Source organism: Esox lucius, chromosome 6, assembly GCF_011004845.1.
Source record: "Esox lucius isolate fEsoLuc1 chromosome 6, fEsoLuc1.pri, whole genome shotgun sequence".
Classification (NCBI taxonomy): Eukaryota; Metazoa; Chordata; class Actinopteri; order Esociformes; family Esocidae; genus Esox; species Esox lucius.
The window spans coordinates 2,804,197-2,828,099 of record NC_047574.1 but is presented as its reverse complement, the minus strand read 5'-3'; the positions used below and the strand labels follow the sequence as shown (position 1 = coordinate 2,828,099).

General features: G+C 42.3%; 2 protein-coding genes across 11 annotated transcripts in view; one reads left to right on the top strand and one right to left on the bottom strand.

Annotated features, from left to right (window-relative positions):
• The window catches only part of LOC105010092 (disks large homolog 5), a 49,709-nt gene extending 34,615 nt beyond the window's left edge, over positions 1-15,094 (top strand). For 3 of the 6 annotated variants that reach the window (XM_020047149.3, XM_020047148.3, XM_020047147.3), the window contains exons 25-38: positions 201-378; positions 1,220-1,297; positions 5,130-5,292; positions 5,758-5,891; positions 7,833-7,997; positions 8,096-8,285; positions 8,680-8,828; positions 8,946-9,116; positions 9,739-9,932; positions 10,191-10,334; positions 10,516-10,643; positions 10,993-11,102; positions 12,470-12,579; positions 12,834-15,094. In XM_020047149.3, the coding sequence (XP_019902708.2) occupies positions 201-378; positions 1,220-1,297; positions 5,130-5,292; positions 5,758-5,891; positions 7,833-7,997; positions 8,096-8,285; positions 8,680-8,828; positions 8,946-9,116; positions 9,739-9,932; positions 10,191-10,334; positions 10,516-10,643; positions 10,993-11,102; positions 12,470-12,579; positions 12,834-12,937 (2,018 nt within the window). In that variant the 3' untranslated portion in view covers positions 12,938-15,094. Of the gene's footprint in view, positions 1-200; positions 379-1,219; positions 1,298-5,129; positions 5,293-5,757; positions 5,892-7,832; positions 7,998-8,095; positions 8,286-8,679; positions 8,829-8,945; positions 9,153-9,738; positions 9,933-10,190; positions 10,335-10,515; positions 10,644-10,992; positions 11,103-12,469; positions 12,580-12,833 lie in introns of those variants that run through there. The other 3 variants (XM_010869483.4, XM_010869477.4, XM_020047151.3) reach the window with 2 other exon arrangements.
• Positions 15,095-16,168: 1,074 nt separating this feature from the next.
• LOC105010113 lies at positions 16,169-23,812 on the bottom strand. 5 transcript variants are annotated; one of them, XM_010869497.4, is made up of 8 exons: positions 23,726-23,812; positions 22,818-22,927; positions 21,905-22,140; positions 20,887-21,136; positions 17,399-17,495; positions 17,086-17,319; positions 16,824-16,993; positions 16,169-16,600 (listed from the first exon to the last, which is right to left on the bottom strand). In XM_010869497.4, exons 2-8 carry the CDS (start codon positions 22,922-22,924, stop codon positions 16,387-16,389), a joined length of 1,308 nt encoding a protein of 435 aa, XP_010867799.2. In that variant the 5' UTR covers positions 22,925-22,927; positions 23,726-23,812; the 3' UTR covers positions 16,169-16,386. The 5 variants fall into 5 exon arrangements, with proteins under 5 accessions (XP_010867799.2, XP_010867797.2, XP_010867803.2 ...); XM_010869495.3 differs by having other exon boundaries at positions 23,666-23,741; XM_010869501.5 differs by lacking the exon at positions 23,726-23,812 and adding an exon at positions 23,425-23,579.
• Between the last annotated feature and the right edge of the window lie 91 nt (positions 23,813-23,903).

Sequence of the window (23,903 nt, the reverse complement as noted above, 5' to 3'; positions counted from 1 at the left end):
TATTTCAAGTATTGTTATTGCCATGAATTCTCTTTCTCCTATTCCATTATCTCTGGTACAAATAACACTGGATTTGCAAATTAAATGCTTGGTAAAAACTGATTATTACACAGTTATATTACACAGTAATAATCCTGAACTAACCCCTCCCCCTCCATTCTGTCCCTTTCTGTCCCCCCATTTTCTCCCACCCCCACCAGGGTCGTTGTCCCAATCAGAGTGTAGCTCTCTGTCCCACTCCACCCCTCCCACTTCCCCTGTCAACCCAGACACCCCCACATACACTAGCAGCCAATCACAGAGCTCTATCTCCACCAGCGCCTCACAGCCCAGGATGTCAGTCAGCCCTGCTCCAACGAGGGATCACCGGAAGGACAGGTACCGCCCCCTACACTAACAACACATATTGAGCAACACAAACCACACACACCTTATTGACAACACACAACACATTGTGCACAACTACAAAAACAAAACACACAAGCAACTAACCCTGTCTTGGAATGCTGTCCCTATCCATTTCACTGGTTAGTAACCCAAGGCCTCATCAATCAGAGGAACCTGTTGATGTACATATCGATCACGTCTGTCTCTCCTGTGTTTTGCCTGTCTGTCCTCTGCCACGCATATTAGGTCTTTCTGTCTGTCAACTCTCTTCTCATTGTCTGTCTGTCAGTCAGTCTCCCTGTCTGTGTGCCGGTTACACCTGTCTGTCCGTCTGTCTGGGGACTTGAAGATTCTTAAGTGATTCTGATGTTGGAAAGCTCATTGGACGATGTCTCCTGTGTCATCATCTGTCACTTTATCTTCAGCTGTAATCTGTCTTTCTTTCCCTCTTCTTTATCTGCAGCTTTCTCTGACTTACCTGCCTTCCATCAAACCATCCTTCTTTTATTCCTCCCTCGTCCTCTGCTTCACCTCTTTCTCTGTCTTTCCCTCTATTCATCCTTTCTCTGTCTTTCCCTCTATTCATCCTTTCTCTGTCTTTCCCTCTATTCATCCTTTCTCTGTCTTTCCCTCTATTCATCCTTTCTCTGTCTTTCCCTCTATTCATCCTTTCTCTGTCTTTCCCTCTATTCATCCTTTCTCTGTCTTTCCCTCTATTCATCCTTTCTGTGACTTTCCCTCTATTCATCCTTTCTGTGACTTTCTTCCACTTTCTCCTTCTTTCCCTTGATGTTCCCCCACTTTCACTTCACTCTCCCCATCTCTGCTCCAGATATGGCTTCTATAACAGATCTTTTCTCCATCTGCCACTGACCGCTAGGCCAAGGTTCTCCTCATTACGGAGCTTGAGGTTTGTTCTGCATGAGTCAGTCACACAGAAATAGGTGCCTTTAGTTTTTTCTTTGATTTGATGGGTAGATTCTAGATGATGATTGTTCTAGAACCTTGATTTTCACTAGATTCCAGATATGTGACATTGTTTTTCACTAGATTCTAGATATTTGTAAATAGTTTTTCACTGCATATTTTCAAGGGTGTAGAAAGCATGTCATTTGTGAAAAATATCATTTGTGAGGATGAAGTACTGTGTGCCTGAACTCCAAACACCAAATAAATGCTTCATGTGCATTTCCATAATACTTCTAGATGGAAAAACAGTGGCACTTTGAAGATTTCCTGCATTTGTCAACACTAGTCCTTTACATTTAAACCTCATGTGTGGGATGTGGGTGGGGTTGCAGGATAATAAGTATCTTCAGACTAAACTAAGGTGGATTGCACCAAAACACCTGAAAGGTGGGATGACATCATGGGATGAGTTTATCCCTCCATATTACAATGTGATTATGTTTCCAGTTAGTCTATAGTCTATACACTTATAGAAATATATCAGCTATTGTTTACTAAGAGCATACAGAATGTAGCTGTAGAAGGCTTGTCTTTTATTCAAAAGTTTCACCTTGAATTAAAAAAAGATATACACTGATCAGCCATAACATTATGACCACCTGTCGAATATTGTGTTGGTCCCCCTTTTGCTGCCAAAACAGCCCTGACCCGTCCATGCATGGACTCCACTAGACCTCTGAAGGTGTCCTGTGGTATTTGGCACCAAGACGTTAGCAGATCCTTGATGTCCTGTAAGTTGCAAGGTGGGGCCTCCATGAATCGGACCTGTTTGTCCAGCACATCTCACAAATGCTCGATTAGATTGAGATCTGGGGAATTTGGAGGCCAAGTCAACACCTTGAACTAATTGTTGTGTTCCTCAAACCATTCCTGAACACTTTTTGCTTTGTGGCAGGGCACATTATCCTGCTGAAAGAGGCCAATGCCATCAGGGAATACTGTTGCCATGAAAGGGTGCACATGGTCTGCAACAATGCTTAGGTAGGTGTTATGTGTCAAAGTGACATCCACATGAATGGCAGGACCCAAGGTTTCCCAACAGAACAAAGCTCAATGCATCACACTACCTCTGCCAGCTTGCCTTCTTCCCATAATGCATCCTGGTGCCATGTGTTCTCCAGGTAAGCGATGCACACGCACCCGGCCATCCACGTGATGTAAAAGGAAACGTGATTCATCAGACCAGACCACTTTCTTCCATTGTTCTGTGGTCCAGTTCTGATGCTCATGTGCCCATTATAGGCGCTTTCGGCAGTGGACAGGGGTCAGCATGGGCACCCTGACTGGTCTGTGGCTACGCAGCCCCATACACAACAAACTGTGATGCACTGTGTGTTCTGACACCTTTCTATCAGTACCACCAATAACCTTTTCAGCAATTTGAGCTACAGTAGCTCGTCTGTTGGATCAGACCAAACAGGCTTTACTCCCCACATGTATCACTGAGCCTTGGCCGCCCATGACCCTGTCGCCAGTTCACTGTTTTTCCTTCCTTGGACCACTATTTGATAGGTACTGACCACTGCAGACTGGGAACACCCCACAATGGCTGCAGTTTTGGAGATGCTCTGACCCAGTCGTCTAGCCATCACAACTTGGCCCTTGTCAAAGTTGCTCAGATCCTCACGCTTGCCCATTTTTCCTGCTTCTAACACATCATCCTTGAGGACAGAATGTTCACTTGCTGCCCAATATATCCCACCCACTGACAGGTGCCATGATGATGAGATTATCAGTGTTATTCGCTTCCCCTGTCAGTGGTCATAATGTAATGGCTGATCTGTGTATGCAGTTTTATGAAAAGGTTCACGAGACTACATTTGTATTTAATGGAAAAATATATGTCTATATACAGTGGATATAAAAAGTCTACACACCCCTGTTAAAATGCCAGGTTCTTGTGATGTAAAAGAATGAGACTAAGATAAATCATGTCAGAACTTTTTCTACCTTTAATGTGACCTATAACATGAACAATTCAATTGGAAAAACTCAAAATCAAATCACCCCACAGATGTTCAATTGGATTCAGGTCTGGGCTCTGGCTGGGCAATTCCAAAACGTTAATCTTCTTCTGTTTAAGCCATGCTTTTGCGGATTTGGATGTGTGCTTTGGGTCGTTATCGTGCTGAAATGTGAACTTCCTCTTCATCTTTAGCTTTCTAATGGACGCCTGAAGGTTTTGTGCCAACATTGCCTGGTATTTGGAACTGTTCATAATACCCTCCACCCTGACTAAGGCCCCGGTTCCAGCTGAAGAAAAACAGCCCCAAAGCATGATGCTGCCACCACCATGCTTCACTGTGGGTATGGTGTTCTTTGGGTGAAGTGCAGTGTTGTTTTTGCGCCAAACATACCTTATGGAATTATGGCCTAAACATTCAACCTTGGTTTCATCAGACCATAACACATTTTCCCACGTGCATTTCGGGGACTTGATGTTTGTTTTTGCGAACTTCAGCCGGGCTTGGATGTTTTTCTTTGTAAGAAAAGGCTTTCCATCTTGCCACCCTACCCCATAGCCCATTCATATGAAGAATACGGGGGATTGTTGTCACATGTAGCACACAGCCAGTACTTTTCTACAATTCCTACAGTTCCTTTAACGTTGCTGTAGGCCTCTTGGAAGTCTCCCTGACCAGTTTTCTTCTCGTCTTTTCATCAATTCTGGAGGGACGATCAGTTCTTGGTAATGTCTCTGTTGTGCCATATTTTCTCCACTTGATGATGACTTGTCACTGTGTTCCATGGTATATCTAATGCTTTGGAAATTATTTTGTACCCTTCTTCCTGAGTGATGCTTTGGAAGCAATCTGCGGACTATGGTTTTTGCTCTAATATGCAAATAAGAAAATGTCAGGAATATCCAACTAGAACAGCTGAACTTTATTTATGATTAATCAGAGTCACTTTAAATTAAGATTTCAGTTTGTTTTTCAATTGAATTGTGAACATTATAAGTCACATTAAAAGTGGAAAAAGTTCTGACATTATTTATTTTTGCCTCACAAGAATCTAGCATTTTCACAGAGGTGTGTAGACCTTTTATATCCACTGTATAATTCAATCAAAGCCAATGTATAGTAACAAAAATAAAATATGGATTGATATTTCACCCCCCTATTCTGTAATACAGATGACCATACCAGGCAATTGTGTCATTCAGACAATCATATTTAATAGTTTACATTGGAATCAACAAATAAGAAAGATGCACCATCAACATTTCGTGTCGGATGAATTGCAGCAGGTGACTTCCCCTGGTGAAAGAGGAAACCACCAACTCAGATATAAAGAAATGAATCACTCAGTCCGCTTACTAAATAGGACTAAGCTGTTCCGATGAAGACGAAATCAACTAGAAAAGGTTTGGTAGCAAAGAAGACTAAACTCTGAACCCTGGGAGCAAATGGGGTGGGAATTAAAGTCAGCTGTGCAGTGGATTTTAGCTCTTAGTGACGGTTTACAATGAGATCTAGTCATAATCTACTGCCCAGCCTGGTGAGACTTTAACGAGACAATATCTGTGTTGTTGGTGGTGTTCTCTTGTGTCCTTAAAGTCGCACAGTGTCATTGTTGGAAGGATTTGTGATGGCATCGCTTGGGACATTATTTCCAGTCGCATGAGGCTTTGCCCCTTTCAGTTTCACTACGTCAGAACAGACCTTCATGATCTTTATTGGCCTTTGGTGTTTTACCACTTCAAGTCGTGCCCAGGCGAAAACACAGAGTGAGTTTTAAGTTTCGTCTTTTGTGTCTTTGTCCCGTTAAAGGCCGTACCTGGAGGAGCCTCGCACTGTGGCGGTGCAGAAGGGGACAGAACCCCTGGGCATCTCCATAGTGAACGGGGAGAGCGGAGGCGTGTTTGTGTCTAAGGTGACGGCCGGGAGCATCGCTCATCAGGCGCGGCTGGAGTATGGAGACCAGCTGCTGGAGGTACTGGAAGTCGCCTCACACTCTTACCCGATGAGGTCCAGAGCTGCTGGTTTTTTTGTTCTGCCTCCTCATTAATGTCACCCACCTGGTGTCCCAGGTCAGACCCTGATTAGGGAATTGCAATGAAAAAGAGGAAGTGGGAACTGCCTTTGATGTCCAGATTTCAATTCTAATGCCCTAACATGTCATGATTGGTTACCTCAAAAACTCTTTCAATGCAAGTTCATATTTATCTTGATTTTTCATCTCTGTTTTCTCTTTCATCTCTTTCTTGTTTTTTTCTCTCAGCACTCTCTTTATCATCATGTCACAGTGTTCATTTTGGCTCGCTTTTTTGGACATTTTCTGGTTTTAGTCATTCTGGTTTTTGTTACGCACTCATTTCTTTATATCACATATCTCATGGATGTCTCCTAGTCTTTCTTCTCCTGTCTCCTCCCTCCATCTAACTTGTTATTCTTTCAGTTTAACGGGATCAACCTGCGGAACGCCAATGAGCAGCAGGCAAGGCTTGTGATTGGTCAACAGTGTGATACCATCACCATCCTAGCTCAGTACAACCCACACATGTTCCAGCAGGGGATTCACTCACGCTCCAGGTACATGCGCACACACACACGCAGTTTGTATGGCTATCCTCATGGGGACCAGAAAATAGAAATTGCATGCTCCCTTGCCCTAATCTTAACCCTAAACCTAACCTAAACCTAACCTTAAACTTAACATGTGTGGACCGGCAGAAGGTCCCCATGAATCAAATGAGTTACTATAGTCATGGGGACACACGCACACACATATATATATACTTACATACATACATACATACATAGATACATACATACATACATACATAGATACAGGTGCTGGTTATAAAATTTGAATATCATCAAAAAGTTGATTTATTTCAATAATTACATTCAAAAAGTGAAACTTGTATAATGTATACATTCATTCCACACAGACTGATATATTTTGAGTGTTTATTTATTTTAATTTTGATGATTATAACTGACAACTAATGAAAACCCCAAATTCAGTATCTTAGAAAATTAGAATATTACTTAAGACCAATACAAAAAAAGGATTTTTGAAATGTTGGCCAATTGAAAAGTATGAACATGAAAAGTTTGAGCATGAACAGCACTCAATACTTAGTTGGGGCTCCTTTTGCCTGAATTACTGCAGCAATGCGGCGTGGCATGGAGATGATCAGTCTGTGGCACTGCTCAGGTGTTATGAGAGCCCAGGTTGCTCTGATAGTGGCCTTCAGCTCTTCTGCATTGTTGGGTCTTCCTCTTCACAATACCCCATAGATTTTCTATAGGGTTAAGGTCAGGCGAGTTTGCGGGCCAATTAAGAACAGGGATACCATGGTCCTTAATCCAGGTACTGGTAGCTTTGGCACTGTGTGCAGGTGCCAAGTCCTGTTGGAAAATGAAATCTGCATAAAGTTGGTCAGCAGCAGGAAGCATGAAGTGCTCTAAAACTTCCTGTTAGACAGCTGCATTGACCTTGTATCTCAGAAAACACAGTGGACCAACACCAACAGATGACATGGCACCCCAAACCATCACTGACTGTGGAAACTTTACACTGGACTTCAAGCAATGTGGATTCTGTGCCTCCTCTCTTCCTCCAGACTCTGGGACCTTGATTTCCAAAGGAAATGCAAAATGTACTTTCATCAGAGAACATAACTCCGCAGCAGTCCATTCCTTTTTGTCTTTAGCCCAGGTGAGACGCTTCTGACGCTGTATCTTGTTCAAGAGTGGCTTGACACAAGGAATGCAACAGCTGAAACCCATGTCTTGCATACGTCTGTGCGTGGTGGTTCTTGAAGCACTGACTCCAGCTGCAGTCCACTCTTTGTGAATCTCCCCCATATTTTTGAATGGGTTTTGTTTCACAATCCTCTCCAGGGTGTGGTTTTCCCTGTTGCTTGTACACTTTTTTTTACCACATCTTTTCCTTCCCTTCACCTCTCTATTAATGTGCTTGGACACAGAGCTTTGTGAACAGCCAGCCTCTTTAGCTATGACCTTGTGTGTTGCCCTCCATGTGCAAGGTGTCAATGGTCGTCTTTTGGACAGCTGTCAAGTCAGCAGTCTTCCCCATGATTGTGTTGCCTACAGAACTAGACTGAGAGACCATTTAAAGGCCTTTGCAGGTGTTTTGAGTTAATTAGCTGATTAGAGTTTGGCACCAGGTGTCTTCAATATTGAACCTTTTCACAATATTCAAATTTTCTGAGATACTGAATTTGGGGTTTTCATAAGTTGTCAGTTATAATCATCAAAATTAAAAGAAATAAACACTTGAAATATATCAGTCTGTGTGGAATGAATGTATACATTATACAAGTTTCACTTTATGAATGAAATACTGAAATAAATCAACTTTTTGATGATAGTCACATTTTATGACCAGCACCTGTGTGTATATATATATGCACGCACACGCGCACACACACAGACACACACACACAAACCATTCCAACCCTAACCCCAAGATTTAAAAGTGGATTGGGTTGTTCTATTCAGTTCTCGGATGGAGTCCATCAGTGGTCAACCAGCCCCTCAGCTGAGTGGTGCCACCACCCCAGACCGTCACTTCGCAGTTGACACCCTGAGCGAGCAGGAAGAGGGGACTGTGACTCCGCCTTCTAACCGGACCAGCCCCGCCCACGGCCGTGACAGCTCCTTTAGGTACAGTAGCTTCCCGAATTGACTGCTTAGACGCGGTGGACTCCAGGTTTCCAGAGAGACTGACGTCGGAAGGCTTGTTTGTGTCCTCCTCCGTCCAGGCACTCTTCTCCAGGTGTAGACTCTCACCATCCCCCGGGGGTAAGGCTCGTTCAGCTGAAGAAGACCCAGGTTGACTTGGGTTTGCAGATCTGTGGAGGGAACCTGAGTGGTATTTATGTGGAGAGTCTGGAGAACGACAGCCCTGCCAATTGTCCTGATGGACTGTTGCCTGGAGACCAAATATTGGAGGTGCGGACTCACACCCCTGGACAAACTGTCATACTGACGACGGGCCTGTAACATTAGCTACAACACCTGTTTTATACCTGTGGCGGAAAAAGAAAACAATAAGTCAAAATAAGAACATGTATGCACTAACTACTGCTTATTACAAATGTAATTGTGCCTTTTATCCTTGGCATGGATAGATTTCAGAGGTTTGGATGTCTTCATGTACAGTCAGTTATTTTTAATACTTCCTGAAAAACAGGCTTTTATATTAATATTTGGCTCAGTATTGAAGATTGATTATTCTCAAAATTACATCAAAAATGAGTTCCATCAATGAAAACACTACTTATGCCTTCTATTCCTGGAACACACACTCTCCCGTTCTCCTTCTCACTCTTCTGCTCTCTTACAGTACAATGGTGTCACCATGAAGGACATGACCACTGAAGAAGCGTACCTAGAGATGTTAAAACCCTCTGACACCGTGGCATTTAAAGTCCAACATTGTTCAGATGAGCTTATGATGGTCAAAAACTCACCTGGAGATGGATTCTATATCAGGTGCCAAACATTTTTCTTTTTCCTTGCAGGTGAAATGTTTTCATTTGAAACTGCTGCACATATTCCCCGTTCCCAAACCGTTCCCAAACCTCGATCCAACATTCCTCTTTCCTTCAGAGCACTTTACGACCGGGTAGCAGAGAATGAGTTGGAGCTGAGTTTCAAGAAGGACGACATCCTGTACGTTGAGGACACGCTACCAAACGGCACCTTTGGTGTCTGGACGGCGTGGCAGTTAGATGAGACTGCACGCCGGCTGGCAAGAGGCCAGATCCCCAGCAAATACACGTACGTCTCAAGGAACTGGCTATGAATACACTTCAGGTGACAGCCATTTTGAGGGTATTGAGATGTTGATAATGTGTCAAGGCTCATGCAGTCTTTATTAAAAGGGTTATAAAATACCAGCACAGTTGCATGTTTCAAGTTATTTTATATCGTTATTAAGTGGTCTCATGTGGCTTGTTGAAGGGCAGCGGTTTTATGGCCAGGATGGCTTCTGCTCAGACCAGCCACATTAACAATGGCACTCTGATAAATAGCATCTGCTTGAATTGCATATATTATATAATTATGTAGTGCAGAGAGAGCAGTGCAGGGACACATAGGCAGGTACTGGGTGAAGTGTCTGAGGGAGTCCTACTACAAAATGAAAAACGAAAAAGATTAACCAACCGAGGCTTTTGGGCAGCTTCGCTGGCTCGATTCATCTTGCCCTCGGGGCTGTTTGGAGTTTTTTTTTTTTATCCTTGTTCACATCTATGGAGGGTAGAAAAGCCCCCCCCTTTCACGGATCGACCCGACCCGATCAGTGTCACCACAAATCTCACCGTTACAGATTTGACTTGTGTTTCTGAGCTGGTTACGCCCTTGATTCATTCAAAGCCGTTGTGACGCGTTTTCCCCTCAGGATGGACCAGGAGTCCTGCAGCCGACACAGTATCCCCGACGGCAGGGATGAGAGTGGCGGGAAGACCCTCTCGGCTGCCGCTCGTCGGTCCTTCTTCCGCAGGAAACAGAAGCACAAACGCTCCGGGTCTAAAGACGGGAAGGACCTGGCGACCCTGGACGACATCGGCACTGACTCACTAACCGTCACAGAAGGTGAGGGAGGACGATCAGCTGTACCTGATCACCGTCCAGCATGTCTTTCCTCATTAATGTCCTGTGTGTGATGTCATCCCTTAATTGTTCCTGTAAGTTGCTCTGGATAACGGCGTCTGCCAAACGATCAAAATGTAAAGTGTGTGAAAAGTGTGTTGACTGGCGTATGTCCGTATCCGTGTGGGTACGTGGGAACATTACAGCATCCATCATAAACCCCAGCGAATGCCTTAACGTTACCTTAACGCTGTCCCTCAGATGGTTTGTGCCTGGCCTACCAGAGGGTCCAGAAGGTTGTGTGTTCCAGACCCAGACCGGTGCTGATTCTGGGACCCCTGGTGGAGGCTAACAAGGACATGCTAGTGAAAGAGGCCCCCGGAAGGTTCTGTCGATGCCCACCCGGTGAGCCGGCAGGTTATGATAATGATGTGTCACGTCACGCGCGACATGTTATGTTCATGTATTATAATGTAATAATCTCTATCAGACCCTTCAAATATCAAGTGATTGACATTTGTCAATTATTACTATTTGTATTTTTCTTTTTTACATGAAGTACTGAAATGTGATCCTGTCTGTGCAGAGGTAATGAAGGCATCCCAGCAGGCGATAGAACGGGGGGTGAAGGACTGCGTCTTCATCGACTACAAGCGAAGGAGTGGCCATTTTGATGTCACCACTGTCGCGGCCATCAAGGAAATCACTGAGAAGGTAGACGCAGCTCTTCACTAAACATCTACTTTGTTTTATGCAGTTATGTTTCAGTTTTCAAAACCAGAGGAACCAGTATAGTATTCAGTGTTTTGTACACATAGATCACTACTATATATCTCATTTAAAATGTGATGGCTTTCATCTCATGGTTTAACTTCATTTAGGTTTCAAAGCAACATGTAATTTACACAGACTAAGATATGTGCTTCTTTTCTTAACAAACGGTCATGCCAGTGTCTTGACAATCTGTCTGTATTGTAGGCCACAGAATTCTTTCATTTTGGAAACATTCCATGTGGTCGTGCGTGTCATGCTAACCCAAGATGCTGTAACGTCTGTGTTTTAGGATTGTCACTGCTTGCTTGACACAGCACCCCATGCCATTGAGCGTCTTCACAGCGTCCACATCTACCCAATCGTCATTTTCATTCGCTACAAAAACGCCAAGCAGATTAAGTGAGTACTGGCCTTGCTTCTTCCACAGTCTGCAGTTGTGTTGCTGTATTTTGATAATAAAGTAACACCAGTGCTGTCAGAGTTCTCAGACTGGGTCATGAATATGGTTCATGAATATATCAGATTGCCTTTTCTATACCTTTGATTTAAAAATGTACTTGAATGTTTGTTGGTGAAAAAAGTGCCATATAAGAATTTGTTCACCTGTCAGTGGTCATAATGTTATGGCTGATGGGTGTATCAGTGTTATTCACTTCACCTTTCAGTGGTCATAATGTTATGGCTGATGGGTGTATCAGTGTTATTCACTTCACCGGTCAGTGGTCATAATGTTATGGCTGATGGGTGTATCAGTGTTATTCACTTCACCTGTCAGTGGTCATAATGTTATGGCTGATGGGTGTATCAGTGTTATTCACTTCACCTGTCAGTGGTCATAATGTTATGGCTGATGGGTGTATCAGTGTTATTCACTTCACCTGTCAGTGGTCATAATGTTATGGCTGATGGGTGTATCAGTGTTATTCACTTCACCTGTCAGTGGTCATAATGTTATGGCTGATGGGTGTATCAGTGTTATTCACTTCACCTGTCAGTGGTCATAATGTTATGGCTGATGGGTGTATCAGTGTTATTCACTTCACCTGTCAGTGGTCATAATGTTATGGCTGATGGGTGTATCAGTGTTATTCACTTCACCTGTCAGTGGTCATAATGTTATGGCTGATGGGTGTATCAGTTTTATTCACTTCACCTGTCAGTGGTCATAATGTTATGGCTGATGGGTGTATCAGTGTTATTCACTTCACCTGTCAGTGGTCATAATGTTATGGCTGATGGGTGTATCAGTGTTATTCACTTCACCTGTCAGTGGTCATAATGTTATGGCTGATGGGTGTATCAGTGTTATTCACTTCACCTGTCAGTGGTCATAATGTTATGGCTGATGGGTGTATCAGTGTTATTCACTTCACCTGTCAGTGGTCACAATGTTATGGCTGATGGGTGTATCAGTGTTATTCACTTCACCTGTCAGTGGTCACAATGTTATGGCTGATGGGTGTATCAGTGTTATTCACTTCACCTGTCAGTGGTCATAATGTTATGGCTGATGGGTGTATCAGTGTTATTCACTTCACCTGTCAGTGGTCATAATGTTATGGCTGATGGGTGTATCAGTGTTATTCACTTCACCTGTCAGTGGTCATAATGTTATGGCTGATGGGTGTATCAGTGTTACTGTGCTGCTGAGTGCCCTTTCTATTCAGTGTTGCACATATTTCATATTACAATAATGAATGAAGAAGGCTTCCTTTGGACTGATGGCCATTTTCTATAAAAAGTGTTCTTTGTCTCTGATCCCACAGAGAACAGAAGGATCATCAATACTTGCGGGACAAAGTCTCTCAGAAACATTCCAAGGAGCAGTTTGAAATGGCACTGAAAATTGAACAGGAATACAGCAAGTTCTTCACAAGTTGGTGATATAACATGATTTGATATATGATACAGTATGATAGAATTTACTGAAGAGTAATTTGTATCTTAAAATCTAAGATCACCTACAACTCCAGGTTTTGGGTTCATAGAGCTGCTCTGATCCAAGATCTGTTGAGCCATTTAGATGATGACTGTAGTTACCTTGACAGGGAAGACCGACTTCCACGCCTCCTACAGTAAGATCTGTTGTGTGTCCAGGCCCCAACTCTCAAACTGCTGTTTCTGTTGCAGGTGTCATCCAAGGAGGAACCCTGGCCTACATTTGCACTCAGGTCATGAATATAGTGGACCAAGAACAAAATAAAGTCCTGTGGATTCCCGAAGGAGCACTCTAGTCCACAGGGTTGCTAGATTGTTCTGTCTATGTAACACCTTTTAAACCTTAAGAAAGGTAGTGTAATGGGCTTGTACACATGGTTGAATTTGCAAACATGGCCAACATGACTGTTTTTGGAATTGTAATCTGATAACCTTCCCGACTTTTAAAATTTTATTTAATTGTTATTTAACCGGGATATGTAAGTTGATTAAGAAGCAATTCTCATGTTCAAATATGGCCTGGCCAAAGGGGTTAAAGTGGCAAGAGGACAACAAAAATACAGATAAACATACAAGGGATTATCCAGTACATATCAGCTAAACACATCACCTTATTAACCAGCATTATTTCCAGTCCAGTGAAGTTAGACTACAGCCTCTGGAACGTTCCACATGAAACTGATCTGAAGGATGAACATTCAAAACACATTTCTTTCACAGTCCACAAATGAAAGTAATCTGGTTAATAATAGTGATATAGTGATGCTGTATACTTCGTACAGGTCTAGAGATTTGTTTACACTGGTGTTGAATAACGCTTTATACTTGAATGTTTTCCCCTTAACTATAATAAGGCACTCCTGGTCCCATGGTTTGGAATAATTATGCTAAAATGGAAGTTTTACGCATTGGAAGGGAAAAAATATTTCAGACTGGTCTCAGATTGGTTGTGGCAATGCCCACGACATTGCCAAGGACAAGCAGATCTGGGGTCAGGCTTTAAGAGCAGTGACCACAGTAGTCATAACAACAGGATCATTGTAGTCATGGCAACGGGAACAACATGGGAGCAGGGTGACTTTGGACCACTGTTTTCTTTTTGTATGTCATTAAAGTTATCTAAACCCAATCAAATTACTTTGGTTATGAACCTTCCTTTATAAACATACAGTTGTTAATGTTAAATGTCTTAGAAATAGTTTGTTTTGCCTTGTCATAATTTAAATTAACAGATGTGCATGTTATCTCCTGTTGATAAAATGACTGACATCTTGTTAATTTTTTGTTTATGAGTCTCTGTTTCAACACCTCTTAGAATTTTTTATGCATTAATTTATGTTGTGCCAAACAAAATGTATATCTTTTTTTCCACACGTCAATCTTGTAATGGATGAACACTTAAGAAATCCAGTAATTATTTGGCAGTGGTACGGTCATGTGAAAATTGTCTCCCCTTGGAAATCTTTCTGGACATATACATTTACATACAGATATATAGTCCTTGATAGATGAAGGGAACCTTCATTGATTGGTGCGACAGAAGCTGTAGATCTCTTCATGTTACCAGGGGGTTTAGAGACTTCAACGTGCATCCTTTGGTCAGCTCTTGGTCTTAATTTGGTAGAGCAACCGGTCTGATGTAGATTGTTTACCAGTCAGGCAGTCTCGGCATGATGTGGCACTTCAAAAATCTGGTTTAGACCAATCCAGACCAAGTTTCTGATCTTTAAAGGCCCAAATATACTTCACGCTGAGTACGTGTACGCATACGCAGGATGGCTGACACGTATCCTGCGTACTTTTGGTCCGTAATCTCCCTAGGCTTTGAGTGTATGCATACGCAGGTGCAATACCAACAGAAATTGTGGGGCAGTATACCCAAGATCCTCTGAGGTTCTGCGTAGTACACAAGTTTAATGGTCTAATGCACCATCTTCGTTGGCGTCGCTGACCCTCTGTAGTTTTCTTCAAATATACATTAACAGTACCAGCTTCTCGTTCACCATGGTTATTAAAATCGGCGGTTGTCGACGTGCAAAATCGGCAGTTGTCAACGTATCTCCAGGCAAGTGGATTTCTTTTTTTCGCGGACTGCCTCTTGGACATAGCCTTTAAATATCAGTTTATACAAAGTACGCAGTGGATGATTTGCAACAGGTTGGGCGCAACAGATTCAAATGTTTACTATTTTATGTAATACATAGGTAGGTGAACATTTCCCTACGAGATTGCATTTCTTTTAAAACATTGAGACAGATTAAAAAGGTGATTTGATGTATTTGGTTTTAATTTGGCTCAAAATGTCCCCAAATTTGTAAAATAAATTAAAAACTTTCCAGGGGGTACCCATTCCTTTTAAATTGGTGGTAACAGACATAGCAGTAACAACTTCAATCCTCAATGAAATTGTATTATTTGTATCAAATGTCAAGAAATAAACAGTAAGATGTTAAGAGTGCATTTCCGTCTGCTTTTTGTTCACAAAATGAAATGAGCACACATACAGGGTTTTGGGTGGTGCCTTCAAGGCCAGGTTTTTCAGCCACATTCTTTTGTATTCCTCATCTGTTGGCAGGCGATGGAAACTGTATCGTTTGTCACAAGAACAATCCCTTTTTGTAGCGGGTGTGTGGTCAACACACTGTTGTTGAAGCCACAGATTTAGCTTAGTCTGGTTGTAAGTACAGCCGCGAACAGCGCAACAGGTATACCAGAGCTCGGCAATGACATTTTATAACAATAATAATAACATATGTTAAAACACAAACCAGTGTTAGATAAATTATAGTTGAAATTACTTTAGAAAGAAACACTTGACAAATGGCATGGGCCAGAGCCATGTCTTTCTCTATCGCTCTGGCTGGGGCTAACGTTAACGTTACTAGGAAATGTCTCATTCCAATATCTCACCAGAAGTTGCACCCATAATAATTTCTACAGTAGCCACCACGAGAATAAATTGGATACCAAATCAACTTGGAGTATATTTTCCTTGGCCTCCTCCATTTTGAAATTCTCTGTGCTGGGTTTAGGTGTAATGTTGTTCCGTCAGGCAAGGTGTATGTCAGAAACGCTAGTCAGGCAAGGTGTATGTCAGAAACGCTAGTCAGGCAAGGTGTATGTCAGAAACGCTAGTCAGGCAAGGTGTATGTCAGAAACGCTAGTCAGGCAAGGTGTATGTCAGAAACGCTAGTCAGGCAAGGTGTATGTCAGAAACGCTAGTCAGGCAAGGTGTTCCGTTTTTTTATCCACTGTCAGTCTCTGCTTGTTTAAATTACGAGATTGAGAATAAAATGCAAGCTTGACTTGACTTCTGCAGGGTTATTTCCATAGTGTTTAAATTGACATAGGCGTGTTCAAGACATACCATGCAGGAGTATGACTGTCAAAACTATTGGTATTTGCAAGTTCACACAAAATACAGTGTTGAGTCTTCGAAACGTCTCGGAAAAGGTGGTATAATGTGAACAGGCCTGGAGTATCAAGCAGTATGTCCAGTGTTACACTAGTGATTGGGCAGGTTCACATACATATCAAAACTTTATTTGACACAAGCACAAAAACAGAATACAAATAGAACCTGATGCACGGGTCAAGTTAATTTTGCAAGGTAATATATACACCGTTTATGTGGCTCCCTTTCTCCTGTCAAAAGTAGCGCCACTCGTTTCAGTCCTTCCATTCTTCTCAAACAACGGAACGAGCCCTGCTCACTCCAGTGCTTTGTCGACATCCCTCGTCCGTCTCAGATCAGTAGACCTGCTCGTTGCAGTGCTTTATTTACATTGGGCACCAGTTGCCTCGAGTAGTGCCAGAGACGCCGGTCTTCATGCAGTTCCTTCTTGCTTACTTCAGGACGGGGAGCCCGGACATGGAGCAAACGACACACCTGGGGCGGAAGGTGCACAGTCTCCAACAGATTGTCCATCACATAGTGGACGGAGGTCTTCAATACAGCCCTGCATCGCCCAGAGACGGGGCGTGTGGGTTACACATTATTTTAAAGAAAATATGGTTCTGGCTGCAAAGTCACAGGGGAAAAAAAAGCGTGCTGCTGAGGATTCTTCAGGGGGAATAACTTAAATATACAGTCATTCCTGACAAATCCATAACCAAATCCAAGTGCAAGACAAGCAAAAACAAGTGGACAACTGAGTTTAACACGTGCTTAGGGATTCTAACCTGGGTTGAATGATCAACTTCATTTGACCAGATGGATTACTTGGCTCCTGTCTGTAGATGTGGTCCAAGATATTTCTACCAGGAATATTCCTCCAGTGGCATCTAAACCTTCCAATGGGGTCAAATTGGGTCTTGGGGAAGATGTGGTTCTCCACCTTGAACACTCCAGCCTGGAGAGAGATGTACTCATTTTAATAAGGTATACTGTACACAAATCCCAATGCTTTCTTTCAAACATACAAACAGGTGTCAAGAGTCCTACCTTTGGGTGTTCCCTCTGTAGTTCCTCCATCAGCTGAGGGAGGGTTTCATGCTGATATGGAGTTATAATCTCATCTATGTCGTTCAGCAGTACATAACGAGACCGGTACATTTGTCTGTAGAGACAGTCGTTCAGGGTGGCCAGCTGGCCGTAGTAGTGAATTTCCCCACCGTGTTCACCAAACAGCCAGCCAGGGGAGGGTTTCATGTATTGGTCGATAGGCCAGGGCAACACCTACAATCAAATCAACCAACCACTAAACAAACAAGACAATCAAATCAAACATTCAGTAAATGAACAGACCAATGCCAACCTCCACAAATCCCTCCTGTTTGTAACTCTGTAGCAGGATCTCCAGGTCTGGTCCACAGCTGGTGTTATACAACACAACATGCTGCACACCCAGCAACCTGCAATATACAAATCAATCAGTAACACTGGTGTGTATAGAAGCAGCTAATAAGGCATTGCCTGTTTCTACTACTAAACAAAATTACTAGTGACGCACCAATACAGATAACAGTATCGGGACGATACTGGCCTCATGTACTCAAATATGCCGATACGATGCGTTGTGTCGCCTCTGGACGTACAAGTATGTCAATGACAAAAGTAGAGTGCAAGCTCTGCTAAACTTTCAAAAGGACAAATTTAACACAAGAAATTTGATCAAACATCATTAGACGACACAGCACAGAGTTCAATAAGTATGGTCAAGCCAGCAGCACAGAACCACATCATCCAACTCCAACACTGGATAAGCAAAATGAAATGTCCAGAGACAGCCCGCAGGCAGAAAAAAAATGAAAGAGCAGAGTATGAAAATGTTTTTGAATCACTCAGTTTACTATTGCATGAGCATCAGAGCAGAGAAGCAACGGCCTGCATGTTCAGAGTATCAAACTAGCTAGTAAGGTCAAGGAATAGTGGCTGTGTCTTTATATGCGCACGTTTGGGTTGAACTGTCAGTAAGTGTCTGTCACATTCATATAAAAGTAGCCATTATCTGAGCCACAACTCAAGGTAAAAAACTAGCTAGCGAACTTGCACAACTCGATAGCCATATGGATCAATATCATGTAAGTAACTTTATACATTCGGCAGCAGCAATAAGACCTCCGGTTTTCGTATTCAAAACAAGTCTCCAGTAAAACGTCATACAAATTCGGCGGCAACAATAAGATTTTCGTATTTTGACTGTTGCCACTGGCCATTTTAATAGCTTATGAAATAGGACTACTAGTATCTTATTACCTGGAAAAGTCATAAGAATTGAGCAATACAGAAGACGAAATTTACACTGACAAAGCTATTTTCTGTGGCACAACAGCTTTAAGTACTCGGTATAGGTACTCAGTATCGAAAGGTACCCAAATGTAAGTACTTGTACTCAAACTGAAAAAAATATTAATTATTAAATTAAAATAGAAAATTAGAGCCGCTGCTCCTCCAGATCTTCCTGGGAAGGTGTTCCGGTCCCGTCCCACCGGGAGGAGACCCCGGGGAAGACCTAGAACACGCTGGAGGGACTATGTCTCCCGGCTGGCCTGGGAACGCCTCGGTGTCCCCCCGGAAAAGCTGGAGGAAGTGTCTGGGGAGAGGGAAGTCTGGGCATCCCTGCTTAGACTGCTGCCCCCGCGACCCGGCCCCGGATAAGCGGAAGATGGAAGGATGATGGAAAATAGAAAATTGGTGCATGCCTAAAATTACCCCCCAAAATATTAGATAAATCATTAAACAGCATAAAGACACCATATATTCAAGACCCGGATTAAAGAAGAACCCGACAACGTGCCGTTTAAAAGGCGATGATCCTGTGTTCCCAGAGATTACAGGGTCCACATATGGAATGACCCAGTAATAGTGCTAGATATCCATGAGTTTGCATTTTGACATTTGTGAACCTGCCCGGAGTGGCTAAAAAGGAGCCACCCCTGAGTAAAAGGAATGACAGGCTTAATGGCTACATCTGTTGTAGTGGAAGCATCAGGCAAGGGGGATGCTTCTCAGCACCAAGCACTGAAGATGGTCAGGATTGAAGAAAGGATGAACGTAGCAAAATATAGAAGGTTTCTTGGAGAAAACCTAATTCAGAGGACCTCAGACTGGAGCAAAGGTTTTCAGCAAGACAACCAAAAGCACATCACAAAGACAACACTGGCGTGGCTTCAGGAGAAGTCTACATTTCTTTGGGTGGCAGAGCCAAAGCCCAGGGACAATGTAAGATTATTTTTTGTACTACTAGCATAAAAACAAACAAATGACCAGCCACCCACATGAAAGGCATTGTCGTTAACCACTACGCCACCGAACTGCACAAATCAGGCATTTGTTTGAATATTTTGTTAGATACCATTAACTGGCGTAAAACTGAGAACATTTTTCTTAAGTTTACCTCCACCACAAATAGTATCTATGAAATGTATGGCTTTTGCCACTGGCCGTTTTAATAGCTTATTAGCCATTTATGAATGACATTGATACAATAACTACTGTATCAATATAGGTGACGATAACTGACTTTTTCGTCAAGTGAAAAGACAAGAGAACCGTGTATCCAGGGAAGTGTATGTCTCTCCTGAACAAATCCTGAGACAATTTGAAAATCCACCAGAAATTGTCACAATATAGTAAACAGTTTCATTTTAGGCTTCCCAAAACGCATCTACTCAAGGTTGTAGCCAGCAAGGTTTTTGTCCATCCTGAACAAATCCTCTTTTGCCACTGGCCGTTTTAACAGCCAATTAGCCATTTGTGAATGACAGATACAGTATCTATCAATATAGGTGACGATAACTAGTGATGGCCATTAAAGGCTTCATTAGCGGGTTTTTTAGCAGCATGATATTATGCTGGCAGCACTCAGATTTTCTTTATCGCAATAAAAGGCATAATTGAAATGTATAAGGCAATATAATTAATCTAGTCTGTGAAAAAGGACATGAATGGACATTAAACAAAATGTACAGACAAGATTAACTATATTAACGTACAGTTAAATGATGGCTTTTATTTTGAAAAAGAAAATCTAAGGTAGCACCTCTAGCATAATATTCTGCTGCTAGAAGGACGGTAATGAAGCCTTGAATGGTCATCACCAACGATAACAGACTTTTGTCAAGTGAAAAGACGAGACAATCGTGAAGCCAGCCAAGTGTTTGTCTACCCTGAACAAATCCTAATATCCACCAGAACCGTTTTATTTCAGGCTTCCTGTTACGTAGCTACGTAAAGTTGCGGCCAGCAAAGTCTTTTCTGTCCTGAACCTCAGGCATAATGCATTTTGACTGTTACAGAGGGCGAACGCAGGGTCAGTCAGGGTCAGTCAGGGTCAGTCACATTCGCTCTTAGCCAGCTCAGTTTCCGCTGTCCGGCAAAAATGAAATTACCACCTTAAACTAATTTACAAACATAGGAGATAATTCAATAATTCAGAGTAATGTTTCTCACAACTAAGTGGGATGCAGGAAATAACCAAGTCGAGAACAGCAATTGGATGGATTCAAGTTCTTATAACTAGTCAAACAACATTGTTCGTTTTCTGAGCCATCCCACGCTTTCAACCCTCCCCCACACTCTGAAATTCACCACCTAACATAGGAAACCACAACCATAGCTGAACTCATCCTGAAATCATGAATCACTACAATTGAAAAATACACAGGCGGAGGCCAGTTCCCTTGCCTTGTGATTTTGAAGGTGATGGGTTAGACCAGAGATTTACGATTGCATTTACAATGGCACATTCAATCATGACATGTTAGTTGTGACTATAGTTGTTCACACAAGGCCAAAACTTACCTGTACATCTCCAGAGTCTGGGTGACCTGAAGCACGTTGTTATATCCACCAAACAAATTGGATACACAGACGGTGAAGTCAAACTGAAACGACTCATTTTCCTGCCTCGTCTGAAGGTTCCGGATGTGAAGGAAGGTGTGGTCCTGGGGGTGTTTGACGTGGAATCGCGTGGAAAGGGTCACGTGTGACACATTGCAGCCAGGAGGACAGGGACAGAGGACATCAGCCGCCACAAAAGGGAAACCAATAGCTTCATACAAAAAGAATCAGAATTGGTTTTTAATCCAGAAGCTAATAAGTATTATCTAATGATATTTTGATTATGTGACAAAGTATGTAACAAGTAGAACTTGATTGTACATGTTTCAGTCATTTCCTGATCTTGAGCGCCAGGCCAACTAGGAGTTGCTGGAATGAGATTAGGTTATAGTCACAAATTGGAAATAAAATGAAAAATTTAAATTGCCAATAGAAGTCCCTGACATTGGACTTCAGGAATTTCTCTGCTTGCAGCAAATCATTCTAGTTTATTGTAGTTTTTCGCCCTGTGCTCATACGTTGGTATTAACCCCAGGACTGGGGGAATCTACTTCCAACAGGAAATTATTAGTGGGTAAAAAAATCATCCCTAAACTCACTTGTTCCACATCATGACCTATGCAACCCATTAAAATTAACCCAATAGTATTTAAAGTTTTGCAAATACATTTAAAACACACATTGATTTGTACATTTTGTTGCAAGCATGATAGCAGTGCTTCTGTTTTATGGGGTTTCTCAATGAGTTCAAAATCTAAATGCATCCAAGTAATATTACTTCACAACTCACTTTTCACAACTCAAATTAAATGGATGAACTGGACCCCCCCACCCATCAAACACTAGCAAAGCAGCTTCTCTGGGTCAAGTCTCCATAACGAAAAGAAAATCTCGACAGGGTTGTGTGGCTAAGAGTTAAACAAGTACATAAATCATACATTTAGGCTTGGGACATTTTGACAACAAGACGACTTCATACCAAATAATTCCAGGTGAAGCTGGACTTCTGCCTCAGTTTCATTTGCCCAGTGAGTTCCACAGTAGAACACACAGTAGAGAGGCTGGATAGATTCTTGATGGATGATACTGATGATGCGTACAGAGCGTTTCCTCACGCGATGTTCCAAGTAGGCCCCCACCATGAAGTGCCTGGTGCCATTGACAGGCGTGATGGACGTGTCGGCGATTTTACGTGGATTCCGTGATGCCTGTAACCTGAGAAATAACAGAGTTTGTCTCTGACGCAATGTGAGGTAATACTCAGCACCCACTTCACTAATTGGGGCAGGATGTGTTCTTCAGTTGGCTCTATATTGCAAGAATTTGCAGCCAAACAATTACAATCAGCTAACTGGACACTGCGGACCACAGCGTTGTATTGGATGAATAGTTTGCTTTTCCCACTCACTCCAGAAGGTACCATTTCTGTGAAAGCACTTGGTGACAACTGCTGACATAAAAAGGGTTTCATAAATTTGATTAATAGCCAGTTTGTTTTTGATCATCAAAAATTTGATTTCAGTAATTCCATTCAAAAAGTGAAACTTGTATAATGTATACATTCATTCCACACAGACTGATATATTTCAAGTGTTTATTTCTTTTAATTTTAATGCACCCGAATTCCCATCAAATTCAAGCTGAGAAGCCATACAAATGAATCCATAGTTGTAGTAAGCCAAAAGAAAACTCAATTCTTTAATTGCAACTCCCTAATCAGGGACTTGGTCTTGGGTTCTACTTCATCATGAATTGCACCCAACTGGTGTCCCTGGTCAAAACAAGTTTCTGATTAGGGGGTTGCAATGAAAGAAAATGGAGTGGGACTGGCTTCGCAGGACAGATTTGAATACCACTGCATTATATTGTATTATTACAAGATTTCACAGTACCTGGGTGACATGATGGCGATTACCTTGCTGTAAACTACAAGTCCCACAGTGGAAGCCATCAGAAGAGAAAACATTCTCCTAAACATTAACCGCTTGGTCATCATCATGAGCTGGGAAGGAAGTTCAGAGAAACAGTTGTCTATTCTTATGAGGACCAGAACACAACAACCCATGTGCCCCCAATAACCAAATGCATCTTGTAATACAATAAGATACATCAAAAGCAGTCATCCGACATTTGTAAAATGCAGGACCAATACTTTCATACTTTGAGCACAATTCAGTGTTATTTTTTGAGAGCAGTAGTAGGCTTAAACTACAGGCCTATGGTAGTCCATGTTCCACATCAATCAATTACATGATTTCAGAACTTACATTTCAGTCTACCCACCAACTAATTTTGAGATTAGATTAATTATGAGAAATGTTAAGACTTCGAGATCATTGCTCAGGCAATTCAATTAATACCAGTATGTAGAGGTTTGGTAAAACCTCCTTTCAAATTGTGGACTTCCTTAAAAGAGACTATGTGCCAAACTTGAGGTAATAGTAACCCAGTATCGGAGAACAGACCCAAAATTACATTGGATGATTAGTGAATGCATACATTGCCATATTACAACTGTAAAAATAACTCCAACAGATAAATGAGCCTTCTTATTCGTGGCAGAGAACACAGCCAAACACTTCGGGAGAATGCGTAACCGAATATTCCGCATAAGTTATACCTGCCAGTTACGAATACTGGCGATTGGTAAATACACAGATTAAGTCAAAATGCAAAGTATGTTTACATGTTAACTGATTACAGGACCAATACAGAGAATGACTCAGGGCGCAAACCGCACCTCTATCATCGGGTGACAGATTACTGCGAGAGGATAGCGTCAAGTAAACAAATCACTTACACCCAATCAAGGTCTGTGGTGACGCGAGAACGGTGAAGAAGACCAAGCAAACTTGACATCTCCATTTATGGTGGCATGTCCCGCCTGAGGGGTCATAGGGCATTCCATTTTTGTCATCGAATTTGGGCGGATGCATTCACTGAATGGACCTTAAACGGTCAGGTGCGTTTATCAGGGA

Bases quoted from the DNA above. Each gene is read 5' to 3' on its own strand.
- LOC105010113 (XM_010869495.3), bottom strand. The intron at 21,137-21,904 runs GTATGAAGTCGT...TTTTGTATGAAG, and splicing joins GCTTCACCTGGAATTATTTG to CTATTGGTTTCCCTTTTGTG. The intron at 17,496-20,886 runs GTAAGTTTTGGC...TGTATATTGCAG, and splicing joins CAGACTCTGGAGATGTACAG to GTTGCTGGGTGTGCAGCATG.